This window comes from Gorilla gorilla, chromosome 7 (assembly GCF_029281585.2).
Source record: "Gorilla gorilla gorilla isolate KB3781 chromosome 7, NHGRI_mGorGor1-v2.1_pri, whole genome shotgun sequence".
Lineage (NCBI taxonomy): Eukaryota > Metazoa > Chordata > Mammalia > Primates > Hominidae > Gorilla > Gorilla gorilla.
In genome coordinates, this window is record NC_073231.2 from 52,895,689 (window position 1) to 52,919,035 (window position 23,347).

The window sequence follows — 23,347 nt, forward strand, 5'->3', positions numbered from 1 at the left end:
ATACAATGACACCCTGCTTGTTTGTCGGAGGAAGAACACGTTCTGACAAGTCTTGGAAATTAAACTGTTTCCAGAATAGAATACTAGAGAACAGCTTCTTTGATTAATATATTATTTATAAATAAAAAAATTTTAAATGATGTTAATGGCCTCAAAATATATAAAACAAAAATTGACAGCATGTAAGAGAAACCAATAAGGCCAAAATAACAATATGAGGTTTTAACACAATTCTCAGTGGTTAAAATAGCAGACAAATTTTTAGTAAGAATATAGGTAATACAAACAATAATAACATAATCCAATGAACACATATAGTATATTTACCCAATAATTAGAGAATGTATATTTTTTTCAAGCACAATTGGAACATTCACAACAATTGATTATATTCTAGTCCACAAAGCAAGTATCAACAAATACCAAATAATCTGTTAAAAATATCACATTCTCTAACTGTAATACAGTGTCAGAAATCATTTATTTTTAAAAAATGATTAACACATATTTAGAAAAAAACATTTATAAGTAAAATTTAAATCAAGGAAATTCAGTATTTAGAACTGAATGGTAACAAAACTACTATGTATCATAGGTGATTTCATCTTGATAGACATATAGAATGCAACTAAGGTAGTATTAAAGGGAAATTTATAATTTTAAATCAATATATGAGAAACGAATAAAGTCTCCAAGTTAGTGAGCCAATCTTTCCACTCACAAGAAATTAGAAAAGGAAGAGAAATGTAAATGACAGGTCAGATCTGGTAGCTCATGCCTGTAATCCCAGCATTTTAGGAAGCTAAGAAGGAGGATTGCTTGAGCCCAGGAGTCTGAGACCAGCCTGGGCAACACAGGGAGACCCTGTCTCTACAAAAAAAAGAAAAAAAGAAAAAAAACACTCCTATTCAACATAGTGTTGGAAGTTCTGGCCAGGGCAATCATGCAAGAGAAAGAAATAAATGGTATTCAATTAGGAAATGAGGAAGTCAAATTGTCCCTATTTGCAGATGACATGATTGTATATTTAGAAAACCCCATCGTCTCAGCCCAAAATCTCCTTAAGCTGATAAGCAATTTCTGCGAAGTCTCAGGATACAAAATCAATGTGAAAAAATCACAAGCATTCCTATACACCAATAACAGACAAACAGAGAGCCAAATCATGAGTGAACTCCCATTCACAATTGCTACAAAGAGAATAAAATACCTAGGAATAAAACTCACAAGGGATGTGAAGGACCTCTTCAAGGAGAACTACAAACCACCGCTCAATGAAATAAAGGAGGACACAAACAAATGGAAGAACATTCCATGCTCATGGATAGGAAGAATCAATATCATGAAAATGGCCATACTGCCCAAAGTAATTTATAGATTCAATGCCCTCCCCATCAAGCTACCAATGACTTTCTTCACAGAATTGGAAAAAACTACTTTGAAGTTCATATGGAACCAAAAAAGAGCCCATTGCCAAGACAATCCTAAGCCAAAAGAACAAAGCTGGAGGCATCATGCTACCTGACTTCGAACTGTACTACAAGGCTACAGTAACCACAACAGCATGGGACTGGTACCAAAACAGAGATAGAGACCAATGGAACAGAACAGAGGCCTCAGAAATAACACCACACATCTACAACCATCTGATCTTTGACAAACCTGACAAAAACAAGCAATGGGGAAAGGATTCCCTGTTTAATAAATGGTGCTGGGAAAACTGGCTAGCCATATGTAGAAAGCTGAAACTGGATCCCCTCCTTACACCTTATACAAAAATTAATTCAAGATGGATTAAAGACTTAAATGTTAAACCTAAAACCATAAAAACCCTAGAAGAAAACCTAGGCAATACCATTCAGGACATAGGCATGGGCAAGGACTTCATGACTAAAACACCAAAAGCAAAGGCAACAAAAGCCAAAATAGACAAATGGGATCTAATTAAACTAAAGGGCTTCTGCACGGCAAAAGAAACTACCATCAGAGTGAACAGGCAACCTACAGAATGGGAGAAAAATTTTGCAATCTACCCATCTGACAAAGGGCTAATTGCCAATCTACAAAGAACTTAAACAGATTTACAAGAAAAAAACAATCCCATCAACAAGTGGGCGAAGGATATGAACAGACACTTCTCAAAAGAAGATATTTATGCAGCCAAAAGACACATGAAAAAATGCTCATCATCACTGGTCATCAGAGAAACGCAAATCAAAACCACAGTGAGATATCATCTCACACCAGTTACAATGGCGATCATTAAAAAGTCAGGAAACAACAGATGCTGGAGAGGATGTGGAGAAATAGGAACACTTTTATTTACACTGTTGGTAGGAGTGTAAACTAGTTCAACCATTGTGGAAGACAATGTGGCGATTCCTCAAGGATCTAGAACTAGAAATACCATTTGACCCAGTGATCCCATTACTGGGTATATACCCAAAGGATTATAAATCATGCTACTATAAAGACACATGCACACATTATGTTTATTGTGGCACTATTCACAATAGCAAAGACTTGGAACCAACCCAAATGTCCATCAATGATAGACTGGATTAAGAAAACATGGCACATATGCGCCATGGAATACTATGCAGCCATAAAAAAGGATGAGTTCATGTCCTTTGCAGGGACATGGATGAAGCTGGAAACCATCATTCTGAGAAAACTATCACAAGGGCAGAAAGCCAAACACCACATGTTCTCACTCATAGGTGGGAATTGAACAATGAGAGCACTTGGACACAGGGTGGGGAACATCACACACTGGGACCTTTCTTGAGGTGGGGGTCAGGGGAAGGGATAACATTAGGAGAAACACCTAATTTAAATGACGAGTTAATGGGTGCAGCAAACCAACATGGCACATGTATACCTATGTAACAAACCTGCACGTTGTGCACATGTACCCTAGAATTTAAAGTATAATTAAAAATATATATATATATTCAGAAAAAAAATTTAAATATTTAGCCAAGTGGCTCCTGCCTGAAGTCCCAGCTACTTGGGAGGCTGAGGCAGGAGGATCACTTGAGCCCAGCAGTTTGAGGCTGCAGGGAGCTATGATTGCACCACTGCACTCCAGCCTGGGTGACAAAGCAAGATGTCTCCAAAAAAAAAAAAATTGTGAAGTCAACAACAACAAAATATTAAAGAGCAGAAGTCAATAAAATAGAAAACAAGGATATATCTTTCTTAGTGTATCTTTGTTTTATATTTCATTAACTTCTGCTCTAGGCCTAAATGATCTCAGAGCTGAGTTCTACCATTCAGGGAACTAATAATTCAAATATATTAAAAAATATTCTACAAATATAATTTTTAGATACCCCCAAATCACAATAGGGTAATACAACCCTTGTAGCAAAACCAGACAAGGACAAAATACGAAAGAAAATCATACACTTAGCTCATGTGGAAATGTGGATATTAATACAGTCATGCATTGCTTGACAACGAGGCTGTGTTCTGGGAAATGTGTCATTAAGCGATTTCATCATTGTGTGAACATCATAGAGTGTATTTAGGCAGACCTAGATGGTATTTTATTTATGTATATTTTTTCATGTGGAAAACTAAATGCCCCAGCATCACTGCTGAATTTCAGCCATTTTCCCTATTGATCTGCAATGCAAATATCAAGTGTCACATAGCAGATTTCTCTACATGTTCCATTATAATCTTGTGGAACCACAGTGGCATATGCAATCCATTGTTGACCAAAACATAGTTATATAGTGTATGACTGCATTAGCAACCTGAATCCAACCAACATATTAAAAATACACATCATAACCAAATGGGCTTATCCCAGGAATACAAGGATGGTTTAACAACAGAAAATTATTTGACACATCACAACCACCAAATGATTATGACAATACAGGAAGAAAAATCATTTGCTAAAATTCAACAAACATTAGTGACAAAAACAACCTAAGTATAAAACAGAACCTCCTTAATGTGTTCAACCTTGATTTCAAAATTTATGTGAACAGGGAAGGGTCAAAAATAGTCAAGATAATTTTAAGCTCAAAAAACATGGGGAGACACATCCTACCAGACTCATCAGATTCTATATAAACCATGGTGTGAGTTTGGTGAATTGTTATAGACCAGAGTGCATTAATGCAATTCCATCCACAAATGGAAACTTGTTCTTTGGCATAGGTAGCCTGTGCACTCACTGCAGATAGGAGTGTTTACTGATTTAATAAAATATGGCAACATTTAGCATAATTAAAAACATGAAAATCCATGACCCAACAAATCCATTCCTGGCTATATGTTATAAACAAATTCTCATATGTCTAGGAGAAATGTGCAAGCAAATTTATTGCAATATTGTAACAGTGAAATACCAAACTCGATCTAACTGTCCATCAACAAAATAACTTGTGTATTTACCTATAATGGAATACCATTTAGCAGTTAAAATGAATAAATCCTCAACTTAATAAACATCAAAAATATATTGGGAAGAAAGCAGATCACAAATTAACATATCTCACTTACATATAATGTTAACGCATACACACAATATCATACATTGTTCTCATGCTACATATATATGTAGCAATACATACAATCATGCATGGAAAGGATAATGTCAAACTTAGGATAGGGATTACCTTGGTGGAGGGAAAGAAAATGGGATCAGGGAGTAATAAAAAGGGAGTTTTTGTTCATAATATCATAATATCATAAACTTTTTATAGAAAAGTAAGGAGAAAAGAATAGAGTCTCAATGCAGTAGGTTCCAAGGTTTGAGGCTGCTACTAATTAGACAATTAAGTGACATGCAGCTGGTCTGTGCTATGATCTATCGTGTAAAGCTATCAAATAGATTTAGGCAGTTATTTTGTCCACAATTGAATGGAACTAAAAACAGGTGGTTATACAAATCCTATCTATGTTGTTGCTTCCTTAATCAGCCTAAAACTGTAGCCAGATCTTAATTACGATTAAGAGGCTGCCCAATTGATCTCTTTTAACAGCTCTGCTAAAAGATTATTGATAATAAAGAGTTTAATTCAGACAGAAGTCTTAACAGAGAATTTACAATGTCGAAGAGTAAACTTCATGTTAGTTTATGACTTTTTAAACCACAGTATTTGGTATTTCTCATGGATAGAAAGGATATCTCACTCTTTTTTCCTCTTTTGGGGACCAATTTAAAAGAAAAATCTCACCTTTGTCTTTTAGGCTCTTCTAACATATAAGAGTGACCCAACCATGAGAAAAATGTTGAATCATCTATATTTCTATATCATGCCTGTGTTTAACGTCGATGGATACCATTTTAGTTGGACCAATGTAAGTCACTTTGCCTAGCCAGTTGAAAAGAGGACTAAATAAATCATAGAAAACAGAGTCACAAACTTCCAGGACAGGAAGGAAGCTGGACAGGCAGTCAGCTGAGTGATTCCAGAGATGCAAAAGAGGCCTTCACTCTTTCCCCAATCAGAGCACCAACAATTAGATTTCATTTTCACATCTAGATTTTGTAGAGATTTCACATAAATAAAGATTCCTTCTTCCAAATAAATTGTGAAAAATCACTAGTCTAGTCCAGCCCATTCAATTTTGCCTATAAAGAAATGGGGCCAAGAGAAGGCAAAAAGGCCGGGCGCGGTGGCTCACGCCTGTAATCCCAGCACTTTGGGAAGCCGAGACGGGCAGATTACAAGGTCAGGAGATCGAGACCATCCTGGCTAACACCGTGAAACCCCGTCTCTACTAAAAATACAAAAAAAAATTAGCCGGGCGCGGTGGCGGGCGCCTGTAGTCCCAGCTACTCGGGAGGTTGAGGCAGGAGAATGGCGTGAACCCGGGAGGCGGAACTTGCAGTGGGCCGAGATCGTGCCACTGCACTCCAGCCAGGGCGATAGAGCGAGACTCCGTCTCAAAAAAAAAAAAAAAAAAAGAGAGAGAAGGCAAAATACAGGAAGTTTGTAGCAGAAATTGGAGCATGAACCTGGGTCTCCACTACTAATCCAGTGCTCTTTTTCACTCCCTGGGCTTGTCTATTCACAGGAGAACTCTCCCCTCAGTGGTATGACTCGTTCATTCATTGAGCTATTAAAATGCTTGCGAATAACCTTTTAAGTATTCTTCTCAGCACCTGTTTTCTTAATTATGTCTAGGATCGATTTTGGAGAAAAACAAGGTCAAGGAACTCAAGGTTTCGCTGCCGTGGAGTGGATGCCAATAGAAACTGGAAAGTGAAGTGGTGTGGTAAGTTTGGGACCAACTGGGATCCAGATCCAAAGGTTTCTGCAGGTTTTACTCTGCAAAATATGAGTCCAGAGGACTCTCATGGGAGACTCATGTTTTTCTGTATGTGAAAACCTGGTAGAGAAAGGTACAGATACATACATGATAGCTGTAATTGGCAAAAGAAAATGAAAGGTTTCTTTTTTAATATATAAAAATCAAGGATTTTAAATATGTCAATTCGGTCCTGAAAACTGAAAATTTAAATACATATGTAAAAGCAGCAAACTGAGGAATATTTGTCATTCCCCAAATTAAAACATGAACCGTGGTGTAGTATAATTCTGGTTAAATCTTTTTATCCTTTTCATACAAGCACCACTGATGCTGCATTCGTCTGTCTGTCGTGGTCAGAGCTGTCACGACCTTGTCTATATTCTACCACTCTGCTGGTCATACGTGGATTGACCATGCACATTGGGAATGTATTTCTGCTGCATTCCATGTTTCATTAATAATCACCTTTAAAATAAAAGGAAGATGTCATTTTAAGGAAGGAAACCCTTTTACTGAAGAAAGAAGGAGGCAAGTGTCAGGGAGAAATGAGAAAATTAGTCATGGCTAGTTTACTTGCAGCAGAAAAAGGAAAGGATGGAAAATTATTATCAAAATGCAGTTGTTAGGAGCTGCCTTTGTATTGAGTCATTCTGTAGGTCCCTCAAAATATAGACCCTTGTGTAATGCAAATCCTTCCTTTAGTCCCTTAGAAATGAGGCCTATTCCACATTCACTCATTCTACAATGAGGGTTAGGTTCTATGTGAGATGCCAATCCTCCCATCCCACTAGCATCAGCTAGAATAACTGGGCGTGGGCTTTGATTCCTTCCACACATCCCTCCAAGCAAGAGGCTTCAGTCAATTAGAATTGGCAAATGAGAACATGACATAGCTAAAAGAATATGGCTCTAAAATAAGACAAATGTAGTCTGATTCTACCATTACTAGCTCAGTAATTTGGGCAATTTTATTTAATCTATGAAAGTATAATGCCAACCACCTCATGAGGTTCTTATAGGGACTAAAGGAATTTATATATGTGAAATGTCTAATTTAGTTCCTAGCTCCAAACTGGGACCTAAGTATCGGTAACCTATCCCTTGTTCCCTGACCCTCAGAAGAGTCAGTTCACCTCTAAGCCTCAGATCAGTTGGTGAAACAGCCTCTTTTCTTCACGGGAATGTTGTGATGATGAGCAATAATGTATACTTAAAAGTACTTGCATTTATGAAGGGAAAAAAACCATTGTATAAATACTATGATGTGGTATTATAGATGACTATTTCTATTTAGAAATTGTTTTCTCCAACCTATACCGAGACAACAAGCACATTAACTCCTGAAATCCACTAACTTAAAAAAAAACTTTTCACTTTCCCTTCTCTCTGATGGGGCCATTTTCCATACTCATAAACACAGGGATGTTTCGCTTGTTAGTGGAGACTCGCATCCACATATATGTCATATGCATGCCTACAGGCATCTGCATGAGTGCTCTGGATGGGTAATTGAGCTGAGTAACTCTAGCAGCAGCCAGCTCTGCCTGTGTAAACTTAGACTCCTGTTTATATCAGGTTGCGAGTAAGGTCTTGCTTCCCTTTGTTGTTCTTCCTTTACCCAGCTTGCTTCCTTCATACACACGCCTTCTTTGGTTTTTCAGTTTCAGCTGCAGACCCAACTAGAATTCCTTTGATTCTTCCCAGTTTTGAATCGTTCTGATTTTTTCTGTGAGCCAACACTCAAGATATACAAGGGATTATGTCAAATGCAGTTGCAAAATGATCTTGATAGACTGTTGGAAGTGATGGGGAAGTGCAGGCAGCCTGGCTGGTACTGTGTCAGCTGCAAGGTCTCCAGAGTGGATTCAGCTGATCCGATAGGCAGGCAGCCAAGTGTGACCTGCCTCCCTCCCAGGGTCAGGTCCATCCCCCCGCAGTTATGTGCTGCATGAAGGGGACAGGGAACTACAATGTGGGAATCACTCTGAGGTCAGGGGTATTGAGGTAAGTATGAAATTCCCTAAAGTGAACCTCCAAATAAACATCCATAGCATAAACGACATAGAAATGCCCAGACCATTGAAAACACTGTAGGGTCAGCATGGAAGTGAAAAAAACAGCTGTTTCTTTCTCTTAAGTCAGTGATTCTTGAAATTAAAGAGCAGAACATGAAACTGCTTTTTACCGTGAAGAATCTGTGGATCCCTGTGTGACAGTGGTTATGCTTTAGTGCATGCATGTGGAATAGTCCAGCATGCAAGTACAGACAGGCATACTTTTTGAATACTTCATAGATCCCCTGAGGGTGTTTCACCCATAAGATGAATATCACTGGTCTGAAAGTCCCCCAGAAGGACTCGACAAGTCAGAGTAGTGGTAGGAACCAGGAATAAATGCATAAATTTCTTTCATTCATTTGCCAAAGTTAATCGAGCACATTCTCTCTGTGAAGCACTGTGCTTTTTTCTTTCCTCTGTGCACTCTTTTTAAAATATGCTGTAAGCACTGATTTTCCAAATTGGAACAAATCAAGGAGAAAGGTAAAGGGTTTGGATAATATCCATACTTAATCTTTAACTTCTGAATAATTCAAGTGTCGCCTAAATACAAATTAATATTTAGAAAAACCTATGGAACATAAAACAATTTTGCAAATCATATATCTACTAACAGACTTCTATTGAAAACATAGAAAGAATTCTCTCAACAATAAAAACACAAGTAACCCAATTTAAAAGTGCACAAATGATTTCAACAGATACTCTCCAAAAAAGATATATAAAAGAGAATAAGCACATGAAAATACACTCAACGTCATTAGCCAACAGAGAAATGTACATCAAAACCGCAATAGGAATAGGTACCACTTCACATCTACTAAGATGGCTATAATAAAAAGACAATAACATGTGTTGGTGAGGGTGTAAAAAAACTGGGACATCCATACTTGCTGGTGAGAATGTAAAATGCTGCAGCCACTTTGGAAAACAGTTTGGCATTTCCCTAAAAAGTTAAAAACATATGACCCAGCAACTCCACTCTTAGATATATATATATATACCCAAGAGAAATGAAAACATTTATTCCCATAATGACTTGTACATGAATGTTCATAGTAGTATTATTCATAATAGCCAAAAAGTGGAAACAACCCAAATGTCTATCAACTGATGAATAGATAAAATGTGGTATATTTATAGAATGGAATATTATTTGGGCATAACAAGAATGAAGTACTGATACATTCTGCAGCATAGATACTTAAAAATATTATGCTAAGTGAAAAAAGTCAGTCACAAAAGAGCAAATGAAATGTCCAGAATAGGCAAATCTATAGAGATAGAGAGTAGATTAGTGGTTGCCAGGGGCTGAGGAGAGGGGAAAATTAGGGAGTAACTGCTGAGGGGTAAAGGGTTTCTTTTGGGGGTGATGAAAACATTCTAGAATGAGATGTGACAATTGTGAATATACTGAAAGCCATTGAATTGTACATTTTAAAAGGGTGAATTTCATAATATGTGAATTATAGCTGATTATAAAGCAATAAAGCTATTATAAAAATATTTTTGTTTCTATTTAGGAGCAAGTTAGGCACTTATTGAAACATAATTAACTCTTTAGAACACTCAGTTACCTAATATTATAAATTAGATATAATACGGAGAAAACTATACGATTTTTTTAGCAGCCCAACCACATGTGCCCCTCTCTATATATGCCCTTTTCCCACCACCACCCTCCCATTCTATCCAAAAAAAAAAAAAAAGTGGAGCCGGGGGCTGTTCTGCTTGACCAATCATTTGGGTAGATCATCTGGAGTGAAGAGAGAAACCATTACAAATTGGGGGTTTTCAGCCAATCCCTATGAAATAACAATAGATGGCCACTGGCCTGCTTTCTAAAACGATGAGTTCCTCCAGCTGAGTGGCTTTTGTTTGGAGAGAGCTATACTAGCTGGGACCTAAACTGAATTGTTCTGAAAATATAGAGAATTTCAGAGCCTAAATTTGGGGCAAAGAGAGCAATAAAAAGAGGTAATGTTGCTAGACTGTATGGAAAGAGACTTTAGTACTCAAAAATGCCTATAGCGGATTGCAATTAAACTTTGCTGTGAAGTATGCAAATTCTCCAGCATTTCACAACCACCACCACAGGTAATATTCAGTACAATCTACTTCACTAAGTGTAGGGCCAAGGGAAAACTCTCCCTTTGCCCTCTGAAGTTTTGCTGAAAATCAACTGACAAAAGGCAGATTCATAGGATGAAAGCCATACAAATTTTAACATGCATAGCATGAGGGAATCACAGAAGGATGATTACCCAATAATACAATGGGGTACAGAGGTTTATAAACCCTTCTTTATAGGGGTAGGGAGAAATGTGGCAATTTGAGGCATGGTGAAAGATTTTTAGGGGAATTCAATGGACTTGAAGAATATACAGCAGACAATAGTTGATGACAAATGCCTGTCCAGGTGTGTTGACAAACCTCAGTCTCTACCTGCGATATGAGTTAAATTAATGAAAATTCAGAGAAAGGACTACAGGTAACTGTTTTCTTCTTTGGTGGGTCTGGACTCGAGCTGGGTAAGGAAATATCAGCATAAAGCTTCTTCCAGGATCTGCTGTTCTTCAAGGGCCATTAATTGAAAATAATTAGCATGCTAGGGTGCTATATTGGGGGTGTCGATTTCTTTCTTTCTTTTCTTTTCTTTTAGACAGAGTCTTGCTCTGTCGCCCAGGCTAGAGTGCAGTGACGTGATCTCAGTTTACTGCAAACTCTGCCTCCCGGGTTCAAGCGATTGTCCTGCCTCAGCCTCCCAGACTGGGATTACAGGCACCCACCACCAAGCCTGGCTAATTTTTGTATTTTTAGTAGAGATGTTGGCCAGGCTGGTCTCGAACTCCTAACCTCAAGTGATCCACCTGCCTCGGCCTCCCAAAGTGCTGGGATTACAGGCATAAGCCACCATGCCCAGCCAGGGGTGTCAATTTCTAAGCCCCAACATAAGGATTTGTGGAATTGGATCTGCCCTCTGGGTAAGGAATGATCAGAAAAACCCAAAGTGTTTTTTACTTTTCTTAGTACAACACTTCTGACACCAGATGTTTGAGGTTTTCTTGCTAAACCCCAAGCAACTCTGCAGTGGACACCAGCTGCGTGTCTTATAATTCAATTCAATTCTGACTCTATCTACCTAAAGTGAGTGTCTGATTCCTCAGGTTAAAGGCTCAGTCCCACAAGATTGCCCCCAACCTCAAATGTCAGTTACAAATGCCAGCTTGTGACCTGTACTTCTGACTGACTGGCTATAAATCAGGGTTCCCAAGACCCCCTCTTTCAATTCGATCTGCTACAATGATTCACAGAAACACTTTATATATGTTTATCAGTTTATTATAAAGGATACAGATAAACAGCCAGATGAAAGAGATGCATATAGCAAGGTATGTGGGAAGGGCATGAAAGCTCCGTGCCCTTTCCATGGGCACCACCCTCCATGAACCTCCATGTGTCCAGCTATCCAGAACTCTCTGAATCCAGTTCTTTTGGGTTTTTACAGAGGCTTGATCATGTGGGCATGCTTGATTAAATCACTGGCCATTGGTGATTGGCTTAACCTTAAGCCTTCCCAAGAGGTTGGGGAGGTGGCACTGAAAGTCCCAACCCTCTCATCATGCCTTGGTCTTTCAGTGACCTGTCCCCATTCTGAAGCTCCCTAGGGACCCCCAGCCACCAGTCATCCTATTAGCATACAAAGACACTTATCACTCCAGAGAGTCTAAAGATTTTAGGAGCTGTATGTATTCCAGGAAACAGGATGAAGACCAAATATATATTTCACAATATCACCCTGGGGATGTGATGAAGTGCTGAGTCTGGCTTCAAGGTAAGCTCAGGGAAAGAACTAATCCACATTAAATTTCAGAGGCATGGAACTCACAGCAAGAATGCACTGCCTTAGAAGAGTGAATTTCTGTCACTGGAGATTAATAGACTAGCTCTGATCCAGGTAACTTCTGGCTGAGAATGACGTGTTGATGCGGATTAAACATCAACTAACTGGTCAAACTAGGCCCTTAAGACTCCTGCCAGCTCTGTTAGCGATGACTCTAACATACATTAATCCACTTTTATATCCAAACGAGTGTATTGAGCCCCTTCTATATTGCAAAGAGCTAGAAATTATATAAGAAAGTCTTGAAAGATTTAATGAGTTCACATCCCACTCCTAAGAAATTATTTGGGATCCTGGAGAAATACAAAGTGAAAAGATATGTTGGCTTATAGTATTCTTTGCTTAACAACCAATTTAATATGAAAAGATATAAATTACCTAATATCTAACAAAGTTGGTAGAAAATTTTAAAACTAGAAGATGAATGAGCTAAACTGTAATGCTTAGTTATGCTTTTTTTTTCTTTTTTTTTTTTTTTTTTTTTTTTTTTGAGATGGAGTCTCGCTCTGTCACCCAGGCTGGAGTGCAGTGGCGCAATCTCAGCTCACTGCAAGCTCCACCTCCCGGGTTCAGCCATTCTCCTGCCTCAGCCTCCTGAGTAGCTGGGACTACAGGCACCCACCACCACTCCCAACTAATTTTTTTGTATTTTTAGTAGAGATGGGGTTTCACCGTGTTAGCCAGGATGGTCTCGATCTCCTGACCTCATGATCCACCTGCCTCGGCCTCTCAAAGTGCTGGGATTACAGACGTGAGCCACCGCACCTGGCCTTAGTTATGCTTTTTATAAAGGAAGTTAAGGACCTAGAATCCTGGATATGTAGAAATTTAGATCATAAGGATTTGCTCACCATTGTTGATACATGGCTGGCATTTCTTAAGGATTCATTATGTGCCAAGTAAGTGCTAAATGCTCAACACGAACTTCTCATTGGTAGATGCTGCTATTATCCCTATTTGGCTGATGAAGAAACTAAGAGAGAAGTGAGGGAACTTGCTCAAGATTATGAATTGAGCTCAAATGAAAAGTCAAATCTGACTGACTTCAGTGTCTGTTTCTAACCATAGTCTGACTCCTTAGGGATCAAGTTGCCATGAATGATTACTTTTACTCATTTGATTAAAGAGTTAAACAATGTGTAACTGCAGAAGAGCAGTTTAGGTATCAGAATAACCATATGAATTGAACTGTTTTATCCAAAATGAAATAGACCAAAAAAAAAAAAAGAGAGAGAGAGAGATTGGGAATGTATGGTAAGAGGGAAGTAGCGGAAGATCCCCCAGGTACTATTTCTATTTCTGATCTTGGACCACCACATACCATGCAAATAGTTTGAATTTATAAACCCATGAGATGTCAGGCATATGGTTATGAATTCTCCAGGAAGATCTTTTTCTTTCCTAGCCAGAGTTTGGCATCTTCCCATGAAGGCAGATTTTTGTAGCCCACATTTTCATGGAAAGTGTCCTACTTTGGGGCGGGCATGTTGGCTCACACCTGTAATCCCAGCACTTTGGGAGGCCGAGGTGGGCAGATCACTTGAGGCCAGGAGTTTGAGACCAGCCTGGCTAACATGGTGAAACCCCATCTCTACTAAAAATATGAAAATTAGCCAGGTGTGGTGACACATGTCTATAATCCCAGCTACTTGGGAGGCTGAGGCACAGGAATGGCTTGAACGGTTGCCGTGAGCCGAGATTGCACCACTGCACTCCAACCTGGGCAACAGAGCAAGACTCTGTATGAAACAAAGGAAGAAAGGAAGGAAAGAAGGAAGGAAGGGGAGAGAAAGAGAGAGAGAGAAAGAGAAAGAAAGAAAGACAAAGAAAGAAAGGAAAGAAAGAAAGAAAGAAAGAAAGAAAAAAAGAAAGAAGGAAAGAAAGAAAAAAAGAGAAGGGAAGGAAGGGAAGAAAGGAAAGAAAAGAAAGAGTCCTGTTCTGAGACTGCCAGGTGTGTGTCTGGGTCTTGCTCCCTTTTCCTGCAAACTGAGAACCCAAATACTGATCCCCTGCCTCCACCACATGTGGCCATTGAAACAAGCCTCCAGGTCAGAGACCAGCAAACATCCCGAGCAAGCCTGCAGCTTTTGCTTCAGCTTCAGCTGTTATTCCAGCTCCCTCTTCACTCTTGTACCCTCAGGAACATTTTTGAGAACTGTGCCATGTATTTACATTGTTTTCTTGATCATTTTAGATGTGTTTGTAGCAGGAGCTTTTATCACAGTATGTGTCACAATTCCGTCATATTGCTAGAAAACCCAGCTATCATTTTAGACATTAACACAATTAGAATTAGTGCTGGCCTGACTTCTTGATGATGGTTTTAGGGCCTTTTATCCTCATCATAGTGTATCTAAAACAATCTTATCTGCACTTGATTCTCCAGAACTTACCAATGCCAGACAACTTACTATCTTCTTTGCTGCCTCCTGCAAGTAACAATGTCACAACAATAGTATCACAGTTTCCAAATAAAAGTGTAACTTGAAGGTATTTCTCACTCTTATTTTAAATGTTGTCTTTCAAATCCTTTATAACAGTCCTTTTGATACTTAGGGAGAGCTAACAATGAATGCTGAAACTTAGGAAAAACTGGTTTTTTGGGTTTTTTTGTTTTTGTTTTTGAGATAGGATCTAGCTCTGTTGCCCAGGTTGGAGTGCAGTGGTGTAATCATGGCTCACTGCAGCCTCTACTAAAAGCCTCAACATCTTGGGTTTAATCAATCCTTCCACCTCAGCCTTCTGAGTGTAGCTGGGATTACCAGTGTGAGCCATCATACCTGACTAATTTATTTTTTATTTTTCATAGAGATAGAGTCTCACTATATTGCCCAGGCTGGTCTCAAGTTCATGGGCTTAAACGATCCTTCCAACTCAGCCTCCCAAAGTGCTGGGATTACAGATGTGAGCCACCATGTCCGACCAGAAGAACTGGTTCTTAATTATGTTTCTGATTTTGTTGTTTTAGGTGTTCTCCTTTCAGTTTCTCTAAGAATGAAGTCAGTAGTGTGCATTATGGGCATAGGCACTCTCCATCCATTCCAAACTCTTTCTAAGTGCCTTCCTGTACTGCTGAGGCCAAAAAGATAAAAGCTGCGGCCGGCGGCTGTGGCTCACGTCTGTAATCCCAGCACTTTGGGAAGCCGAGGTGGGTGGATCACGAGGTCAGGAATTTGAGACCAGCCTGGCCAATATGGTGAAACCCCATCTCTACTAAAAATACAAAAAATTAGCCGGGCGTGGTGGCCCATTCCTGTAGTCGCAGCTATTCAGGAGGCTAAGGCAGGAGAATCGCTTGAACCCGGGAGGTGGAGGTGGCAGTGAGCCAAGATCGCACCACTGCACTCAAGTCTGGACGACAGAGCAAGACTCTGTCTCAAAAAAAATAAAAAATAAAAATAAATAAAAGCTGAATTTCTAGAACTCCTTAAGCTAGGGATCTGGGTGTGACTTAGGTTCTACCTCTTTGGTGCGCTCACCTCGGCTTTTAAAGCATGAAAGAAAGATGGAAGTTGCTTTTCTATGGCTTCCATGGTCCTACTGCCCGCTACCATTATGGAAGTGTGTGGTTCATTCAAAGTAGCTCACCTTCTTGGCTGTCCTCTGAATGTGCTCCTTCCTCGTCTTGGAAGAGACAGTAGCCTTCCTGGTCAAGTCTTCCAAGAAGGCTCTGAAAAATGTTTTATACTTTTTTTTTTTTTTATCTCCTCTGCTACCAGTCATGGTGGCTCAAGCCCGTAATCCCAGCACTTTGGGAGGCCTAGGCAGGCAGATCACTTGAGCCCGGGATTTCGAGACCAGCCTGGGCAACAACGGTGAAACCCCATCTCTACAAAAAAATACAAAAATTAGCCAGGCATGGTGGCACGTGCCTGTAATCCCAGTTATTCAGGAGGTTGAGGCAGAAGGATTGCCTGAGCCTGGGAGGCGGAGGTTGCAGTCAGCCAAGATCAAACTACTATACTCCAGCCTGGGTGACAGAATGAGACCTTGTCTCAAAAAATAAAAATAAAAATAAAATCCCCTTAAAACTAGCCATAGTGGATTCTGTGCCTTTTCATGAAACTCTGACCAGTACAGTCTTTTATAAATATTTCATTTCCTACTTTGTATCTATTACTTTGACCAAGAATTCTTTCATAAGCTTTGTCTAACATTCAGCTCAATTTTTCTTTTTCCTTGTATTCATTACTGCTACTATCTTACCTTTTCATATTTCATTGCCATCTACCATGCTAATTTGTCCTTTTAAAATAATGTATCTACTAGAAATATTAGTCAGCTATTATCTCCCTCCTTAGCACTACTCAACTGGGGACTATATTAATCCCTTTCAGCACTCCTCTCTCTCATCAACCTTAAACATATTTTTGCAAACTTCATTCTTTCTAGGATAGAAGATCACAGGCTAACTGGAAATCTTTTGTTTCTAAGATTTAAAGAAAATACAAAAAGCTTTCCTTTTCTTCTCTTCCTATTCAGAGCTATTTTCCAGCTAATACACTGCTAAAAAGAGCTATTCTATCTTTTGTTAAGTTGCTCTTAAGTTGTTCTTTTCCTAATCTAGACACTGATTATATGCAAAAATCATTTCCTCTCCCTGTTTTATATTTCATGATCCTTACGCAGAACATGCCCAGAAGCTTTTTTAAATGAATTTTTTGTAACAACAGATTATAAATAATGCTTGAGACTCATTTTGTGTGTATACACAAAACACTATATTGTTGTTTTATTTCTCTGATTATTCTTGTGAGTAAATATGTGAGAATTTGCATTTGAAGGACAATATCTAGTTTATTTATAACATCTATTGCAACATCATGAATAAATAAATATATTTGCTGAAGTTTTTGATAATGACGTTACAAACAAAGTTTAAAAACCTTTTACAAGCCAGGCGCAATGGTTCATGCCTGTACTCCCAGCATTTGGGGAGGCCAAGGCAAGTGGATCACTTGAGCTCAGGAGTTTGAGACCAGCCTGGGCAACATGACAAAACCCTGTCTGTACCAAAAAAATACAAAAATTAGTTGGGCAGGTGACGTATGCCTGTAGTCCGAGCTACTCGGAAGTCTGAGGTGGTTAGGATGTCTTGAGCCCAGGAGGCGGAGGTTACACTGAGCTCAGGCTGTGCCACTGCACTCCGGCCTGGGTGACAGAGCCAGACCCTGTCTCAATAAAATAAAACAGAATAAAATAAAATAAAATAAAATAAAAATCTTTTACAAATAACTTAGTTTTTAAAGTCAATGAGTAAGCAGCACATAAAAATGCTATTTTTGAAGTGAGACATGGGGGAGGTAGCAGAATCACTCCCTTGGCTCTTGGGACACTAAGCTACTGATTTTTTATTTGGTACTGATTTTTAAGCCCAATAATTTTATTGTCCCTGTTTCAGCAGGTAACACTCCCATGCTGCTCAGTCTTTAGGAGGCCTCCAGTCTTTCTGTCAGCATATGAGTAAGGTTTTTAAAAAGCTCTTACCTACTAATTCCTTTTCCACTATACTGGCCACTTTTCAGTGTTTTTGCATTTCTGATTTCACTGATAACAAAATACATCTCTCTGATAATTTTCCTCCAGCTGTATCATTTGCATTTGAGAAGTCATGCTATTTTTTATTTTCGTAAATTTCATGCCTATATAAGTGCTTTGATTTTTTGGGTCCTTGTTACCATTTTTATCGTCTCATAAGCATTATAGCATTATATTCCTCCTGGGTCACTAATGTTATTAAATATTTTCCTTATTTTCAGATTCCCAATTCTCTTTTAATTTATATTCTTGTTTTTAATCCAAACTCCTTATGAAGTAACTTTTCTGTTATTAAAACCATCTCTTTTGAATGCTATTCTCAAACACAGATGTAGGTAAATGATAATATTCTTTTTATCTACCACCTTTTATATTTGTTTGAAAAGCTGAGGTATGCTGAATAATGACAAGAGACAGATGGGCAGTCACCTTGCCTTTATTCTGTCTTGCAGAACAGCATTTCTCAAACTCCACAAAACCCTAGTGAACTATAGAACACAGAAGGTGCCAAAAAACAAAACAAACAAAAAAAAAACAACACTAATGTTAGGAGTGTTTTTAATATGTAAGAGAAAGGGATTTTTTTACAATTAAAAAAATACCAAATGCATTTTATATAGTTGTCACCTCAGAGGTTATCAGATGCATCCTTGAATTTAGTCATTCATGTATTCAACTAGCTGATTATTGGGGAAAACAGCAATGAAGAAAACAAAGAAAGTCAGGTTGTTACACATGCTAGACAGTGCAGCGGTGAGGGTTGGTGAGCTATTTTAGGTGGCCTGGGGAAGCCCACCCTGAAGACGCTTGGGAGGGGAGGAAGTCTAGGGAAAGACAGTGCACACAGAAGGAACAGTCATGTAAAGGCCCGCGTTGGGAGAATCTTTGGTGGGTTTCAGGAAGAGCCAGGAGAGTGTCTGGCTAGAGCTGAGGGAGGAAGAGAGAGAGGAGTAGGAGAAGAGGCAGAAGTGGTCAGAGGCAAGATAATGGAGGTTCTGTGTCGAAGGAAGGACTTTGGATTTTATTCTGCATAGGTTGGGAGAGCACTGGAGAGTTTTGAACCAAGGAACAACATGACCTTGCTTTTTAAGAGACTCCTGGCTACTGCATACTAAAAGGATCATCGAGGGCAGATATTTGGATTCTAATTATACCTTCCCATTTGAATGCATTGCTTTCAAAATATAATAAAAGCCTAATCTAAGAATATTATTATCTGCATCTTTAGAGAACCATGGCATATACCACATTGAATTGTATATATAAATATACCTTTATTATGTGAAGAATTGTTATTTTAAAAGGTACCAAAATGGAGATAAGCAACCACGTGAAAAGAAAGTATTTGCAGCAAATACAGCAGAGAATGTTTTATTATCGTTTTTATATAAACACTTCAGAATCAAACATTACATAAAAATAATGTTAATAGTCCACACAAAATGTGAAGAAAATCTCCAAGACTCTGGTAGGTTAAAGAAATTTAAAAAGCATAGAGTCTCAATTCATGAAAATAAACAAACATGAGAGAACGAGCAGCCTCCTCATAATCAAAAATAATATTAAAATAAAACAGTGTAACATTTATCTATTAGGTTATTGCCCAAAATGTTTAATGTGATCATCTAAGCTGGACGCTGTAACTGGGATGGCATATATCTCTCGGGGCGTAAGAAAGCAATTTGGTGAGGCACATCAGAAACATGATCCAAGGCCGGGGGTGGTGGCTCACACTTGTAATCCCAGCACTTCGGGAGGCTGAGGTGGGTGGATCACTTGAGGTCAGGAGTTTGAAACCAGCCTGACCAATATGGGGAAACCCTGTCTCTACTAAAAGTACAAAAATTAGCTGGGCATGATGGTGCATGCCTGTAATCCCAGCTACTTGGGAGGCTGAGGTGGGAGAATTGCTTGAACCTGTTGGGAGTGGACATTGCAGTGAGCCAAGATCATGCTCCAGCCTGGGTGACAGAGTGAGACTCTGCCTCAGAAAAAAAAAAGAAAAAAAAAAAAGGAAACATGATCCATTCCTCCATTTATTCAAAAATATGAAATGAATGCCTTCTATCTGCCACATTGTGAGCTAGGTACTTGGGAAGCAGAGACAGATGCCACAGATTCCCTGTCTTCATGGGGTTTCAAATCACTGAGATTAGAATGAGTGAAGGGAAGGGAAAAAAAAGAGAGAGAAAGAGGGAGTGGAGAAGGGAAAAGAGACAAACAGAACCAATTGGATGTATAGAGAGAGACAGTGTGTTTAAGGCATTGGTTCACACAATTACAGAGGTTGGCAAGTCCAAAATCTACAGGGTAGGCCAGCAGGCTGGAAACCCAGGGATGTGCCCATGTTGCAGTTCAAGTCTGAAGGCAGAATTCACTCTTGCTAAAGAGAAGAGCAGGAGGGGTGAGGGTGGTCATTTCTTTTTTTTCTTTTTTTTGAGACAGTCTCACTCTGTCACCCAGGCTGGAGTGCAGTGGTGCAATCTCACCTCATTGCAACCTCTGCCTCCTGGGTTCAAGTGCTTCTCCTGCCTCAGCCTCCCAAGTAGCTGGGATTACAGGCATGCACCACCACGTCCAGCTAATTTTCGTATTTTTAGTAGAGACGGGGTTTCACCATGTTGACCAGGCTGGTCTCAAACTCCTGACCTCAGGTGATCTCCCTGCCTCAGCTTCCCACAGTGCTGGGATTACAGGCATGAGCAACCATGCCCAGCCTCTTTTTGTTCTATTCAGAGCTTTAACTGATTGGATGAGGCCCACCCACTTTATGGAGGGTAATCTGCCTTACCCAAAGCCCACTGATTTAAATGTTAATCTCATCCAGAAATACCCTCACAAAACATTAAGAGTAATGTTTGACCAAATATTATATAGGTGCTGTGGCCTAGCCAAATTGACACATAAAATTAACCATCACAGAAACTATAATAGAAATAGATATATATAAATACGCACACATGTATTCACACTTGGTAAAGTCAGAAAAGTCTTCATAGAGGAGAGAAGGGCAGATTTGAAAATTAAGAATGTATTTGACACCAGGGTAGACTAAACTGTAGGGCAGAAGGTGAGTAAAGCAAAGGATGCAGGGTCAAGAGGGCATTCTAGCTAAGGGACACAGGTGGAGACCTGAGGAAAATATGTGGCCATGTCAACAGGATGGAATGTGGTGAGGACAGCAAGAGGCCCTGTATGGCTCTGATGAAGGATGACAGGAAGCAGTAGTGAGAAGTTGAGGACCCAGAGATACAGTACATGCTGAGGTTCCATGCCACGCTGAGCTGTGCAGATTTTATTCTAGAAGCTATGTTATTCAAACTGGTGTGTTTGCAAGTGGGGTTACGTCACAGAGAAAGTCATAAAAGGTTATTGCCCACTTACAGGGCACATGAATTTCTTTTTCTTCTTATTATTATTATTATTTTATTTTATTTTTGAGACAGAGTCTCGCTCTTGTCGCCCAGGTGCAATGATGCGATCTTGGCTCACTGCAACTTCCACCTCCCAGGTTCAAGCGATTCTCCTGCCTCAGCCTCCCGAGTAGCTGGGATTACAGGCCCCTGCCACCACACCCACTGGTATTTTTTAGTATTTTTAGTAGAGATAGGGTTTCTCCATATTGGCCAGGCTGGTCTCGAACTCCTGACCTCAGGTGATCTACCCACTTCAGACTCCCAAAGTGCTGGGATTACAGGTGTGCCCAGCCAGAGCACATCAATTTCACTGAAAGATTTTGGAAGCAGAATTATTTTATGTGAAGATAAACCCAAACATATAATCAAATAAACCTTACAGTTCACGTGAATTTTTAAGATAAAACAACGATTTCAAAGGTGTTCTTAACTAACAGTCTGTGTTGGCATTGCCTGTTAGGGGTATTTTAGTGGAAATGTTTGACAAACACAAGATAATTGGGAGCCCTTACAGATTGTTTTTTGGGGTTATTTGTTTGTTTGTTTGAGATGGTATCTCGTTCTGTCACCCAGGCTGGAGTGCAGTGGCATGATCTTGGCTCACTGCAACCTCCACCTCCCGGGTTCAAGCGATTCTCCTGCCTCAGCCTCCCAAGTAGCTGGGATTACAGGAGACTGCCACCACACCTGGCTAATTTTTTTTTTTTTTTTTTTTTTTTAGATGGAGTTTCGCTCTTGTCGCCCAGGCTTAATTTTTGTATTTTTAATAGAGATGGGTTTTCACCCTGTTGGCCAGGCTGGTCTCGAATTCTTGACCTCGAGTGATTTGCCCCCCTCGGCCTCCAGAAGTCCTGGTATTACAGGCATGAGCCGCCATGCCCGGTCGCCCTTACAGGTTTTAAAGCTGGAAGAAAACAACTGATCCTTGAGTATCTTGATCAACAGTGTCAACCAAAGGACTGGTTAGGAAACTACAGCAGGACCATAAGCCATGATGCAATAAAGCAGATGAAGAGAAACCGCAAGGAATGTGGAAGCAGCACTTATTAAGACACCAGCAAGACAGAGAAGCAGAGGGAAAGGGAGGTATCCAGGATGACTCTGTTTCTGGTTAGAGTACCTGGTGGATACAAGCACTACTTACCAAGATTTGGCAGCTAGTAGGAGGTCAGAATCCGGTGAAAAACATGAGTCCAATTGTGAGCAGTGGATTTGAGGTGCTTGTGGGAATGGAGGGGAAGACAGACAATGGTAAATATATATAGATCTGGAGTATTATAAAAGGTCTAGCCTAAACATATAGACTTGTGGGTCCTCAGCACAAAGGGAGTGATTGAAGCTTTGCAGGCAGATTGGATTGCCCAGGTACACGTCAACAGTGAACAGAGAAGAGACTCGAGGCAGAACCTTGAGCCTGTTTGTACCCTTTGTTCTAAACATTCTGTTTTGAAAATACATTATAAAGAAACAGAAAAAGATGCTGACCATAATGTCATTTATAGTGAGAAGAGTGACCCAAATGTTGAACAAGGCAATGTTTAAATAAATTAATATATATTCAGCTGGTAAAGTTTTAGGAAGCCACAAAAATTGATAAAAAGTTTATATTAAAATAATAAAAGAATGTATATTATTGAGCCTAATGCTGGCAATGTAATTATTTTTTCACTGGTTTTAATTCTGTAAAATACGTAATGATGAATCTATATTTATATGTGACAGATATGTGTGTATGATACATACACATTACTATAAACATAGGGAGTGAAAAGAATGAGGAAACATATACTAAAATGCCAGAATTCGAGGACTAGTGTTGTTTTTCCTTCTTTCAAATGTTTTCTCAACCACACAGTCACATGGAAATTAACCAACTTGTTCTTGAATGATTTTGGGGTAAACAACAAAATTAACACAGAAATCACAAAATTCTTTAAAATAAAACAGGAATAGAACATACAAAATCTCTGGGATGCAGCAAAGGCAGTGTTAAGAGGAAAGTTTATAGTGCTAAATGCCTACCTTAAAAAGTTAGAAAGCCCAAATTAATGATCTAACATAACACCTACAGCAACTAGAAAAACAAGACAAAACTAACTTCAAAGCTATCAGACAAAATTAAAAATCTAAAATTAGAGCAGAACTCAATGAAA

The 23,347-nt window shown here is 39.2% G+C and overlaps 1 protein-coding gene across 1 annotated transcript in view; it reads left to right on the forward strand.

Annotated features, from left to right (window-relative positions):
* Positions 1-23,347, forward strand: part of CPA6 (carboxypeptidase A6) — a 320,694-nt gene that overhangs the window by 255,740 nt on the left and 41,607 nt on the right. Inside the window, exons 7-8 of the mRNA XM_004047127.5 lie at positions 5,212-5,322; positions 6,153-6,243. Of these exons, the coding sequence (XP_004047175.2) occupies positions 5,212-5,322; positions 6,153-6,243 (202 nt within the window). The remainder of the gene's footprint in view (positions 1-5,211; positions 5,323-6,152; positions 6,244-23,347) is intronic.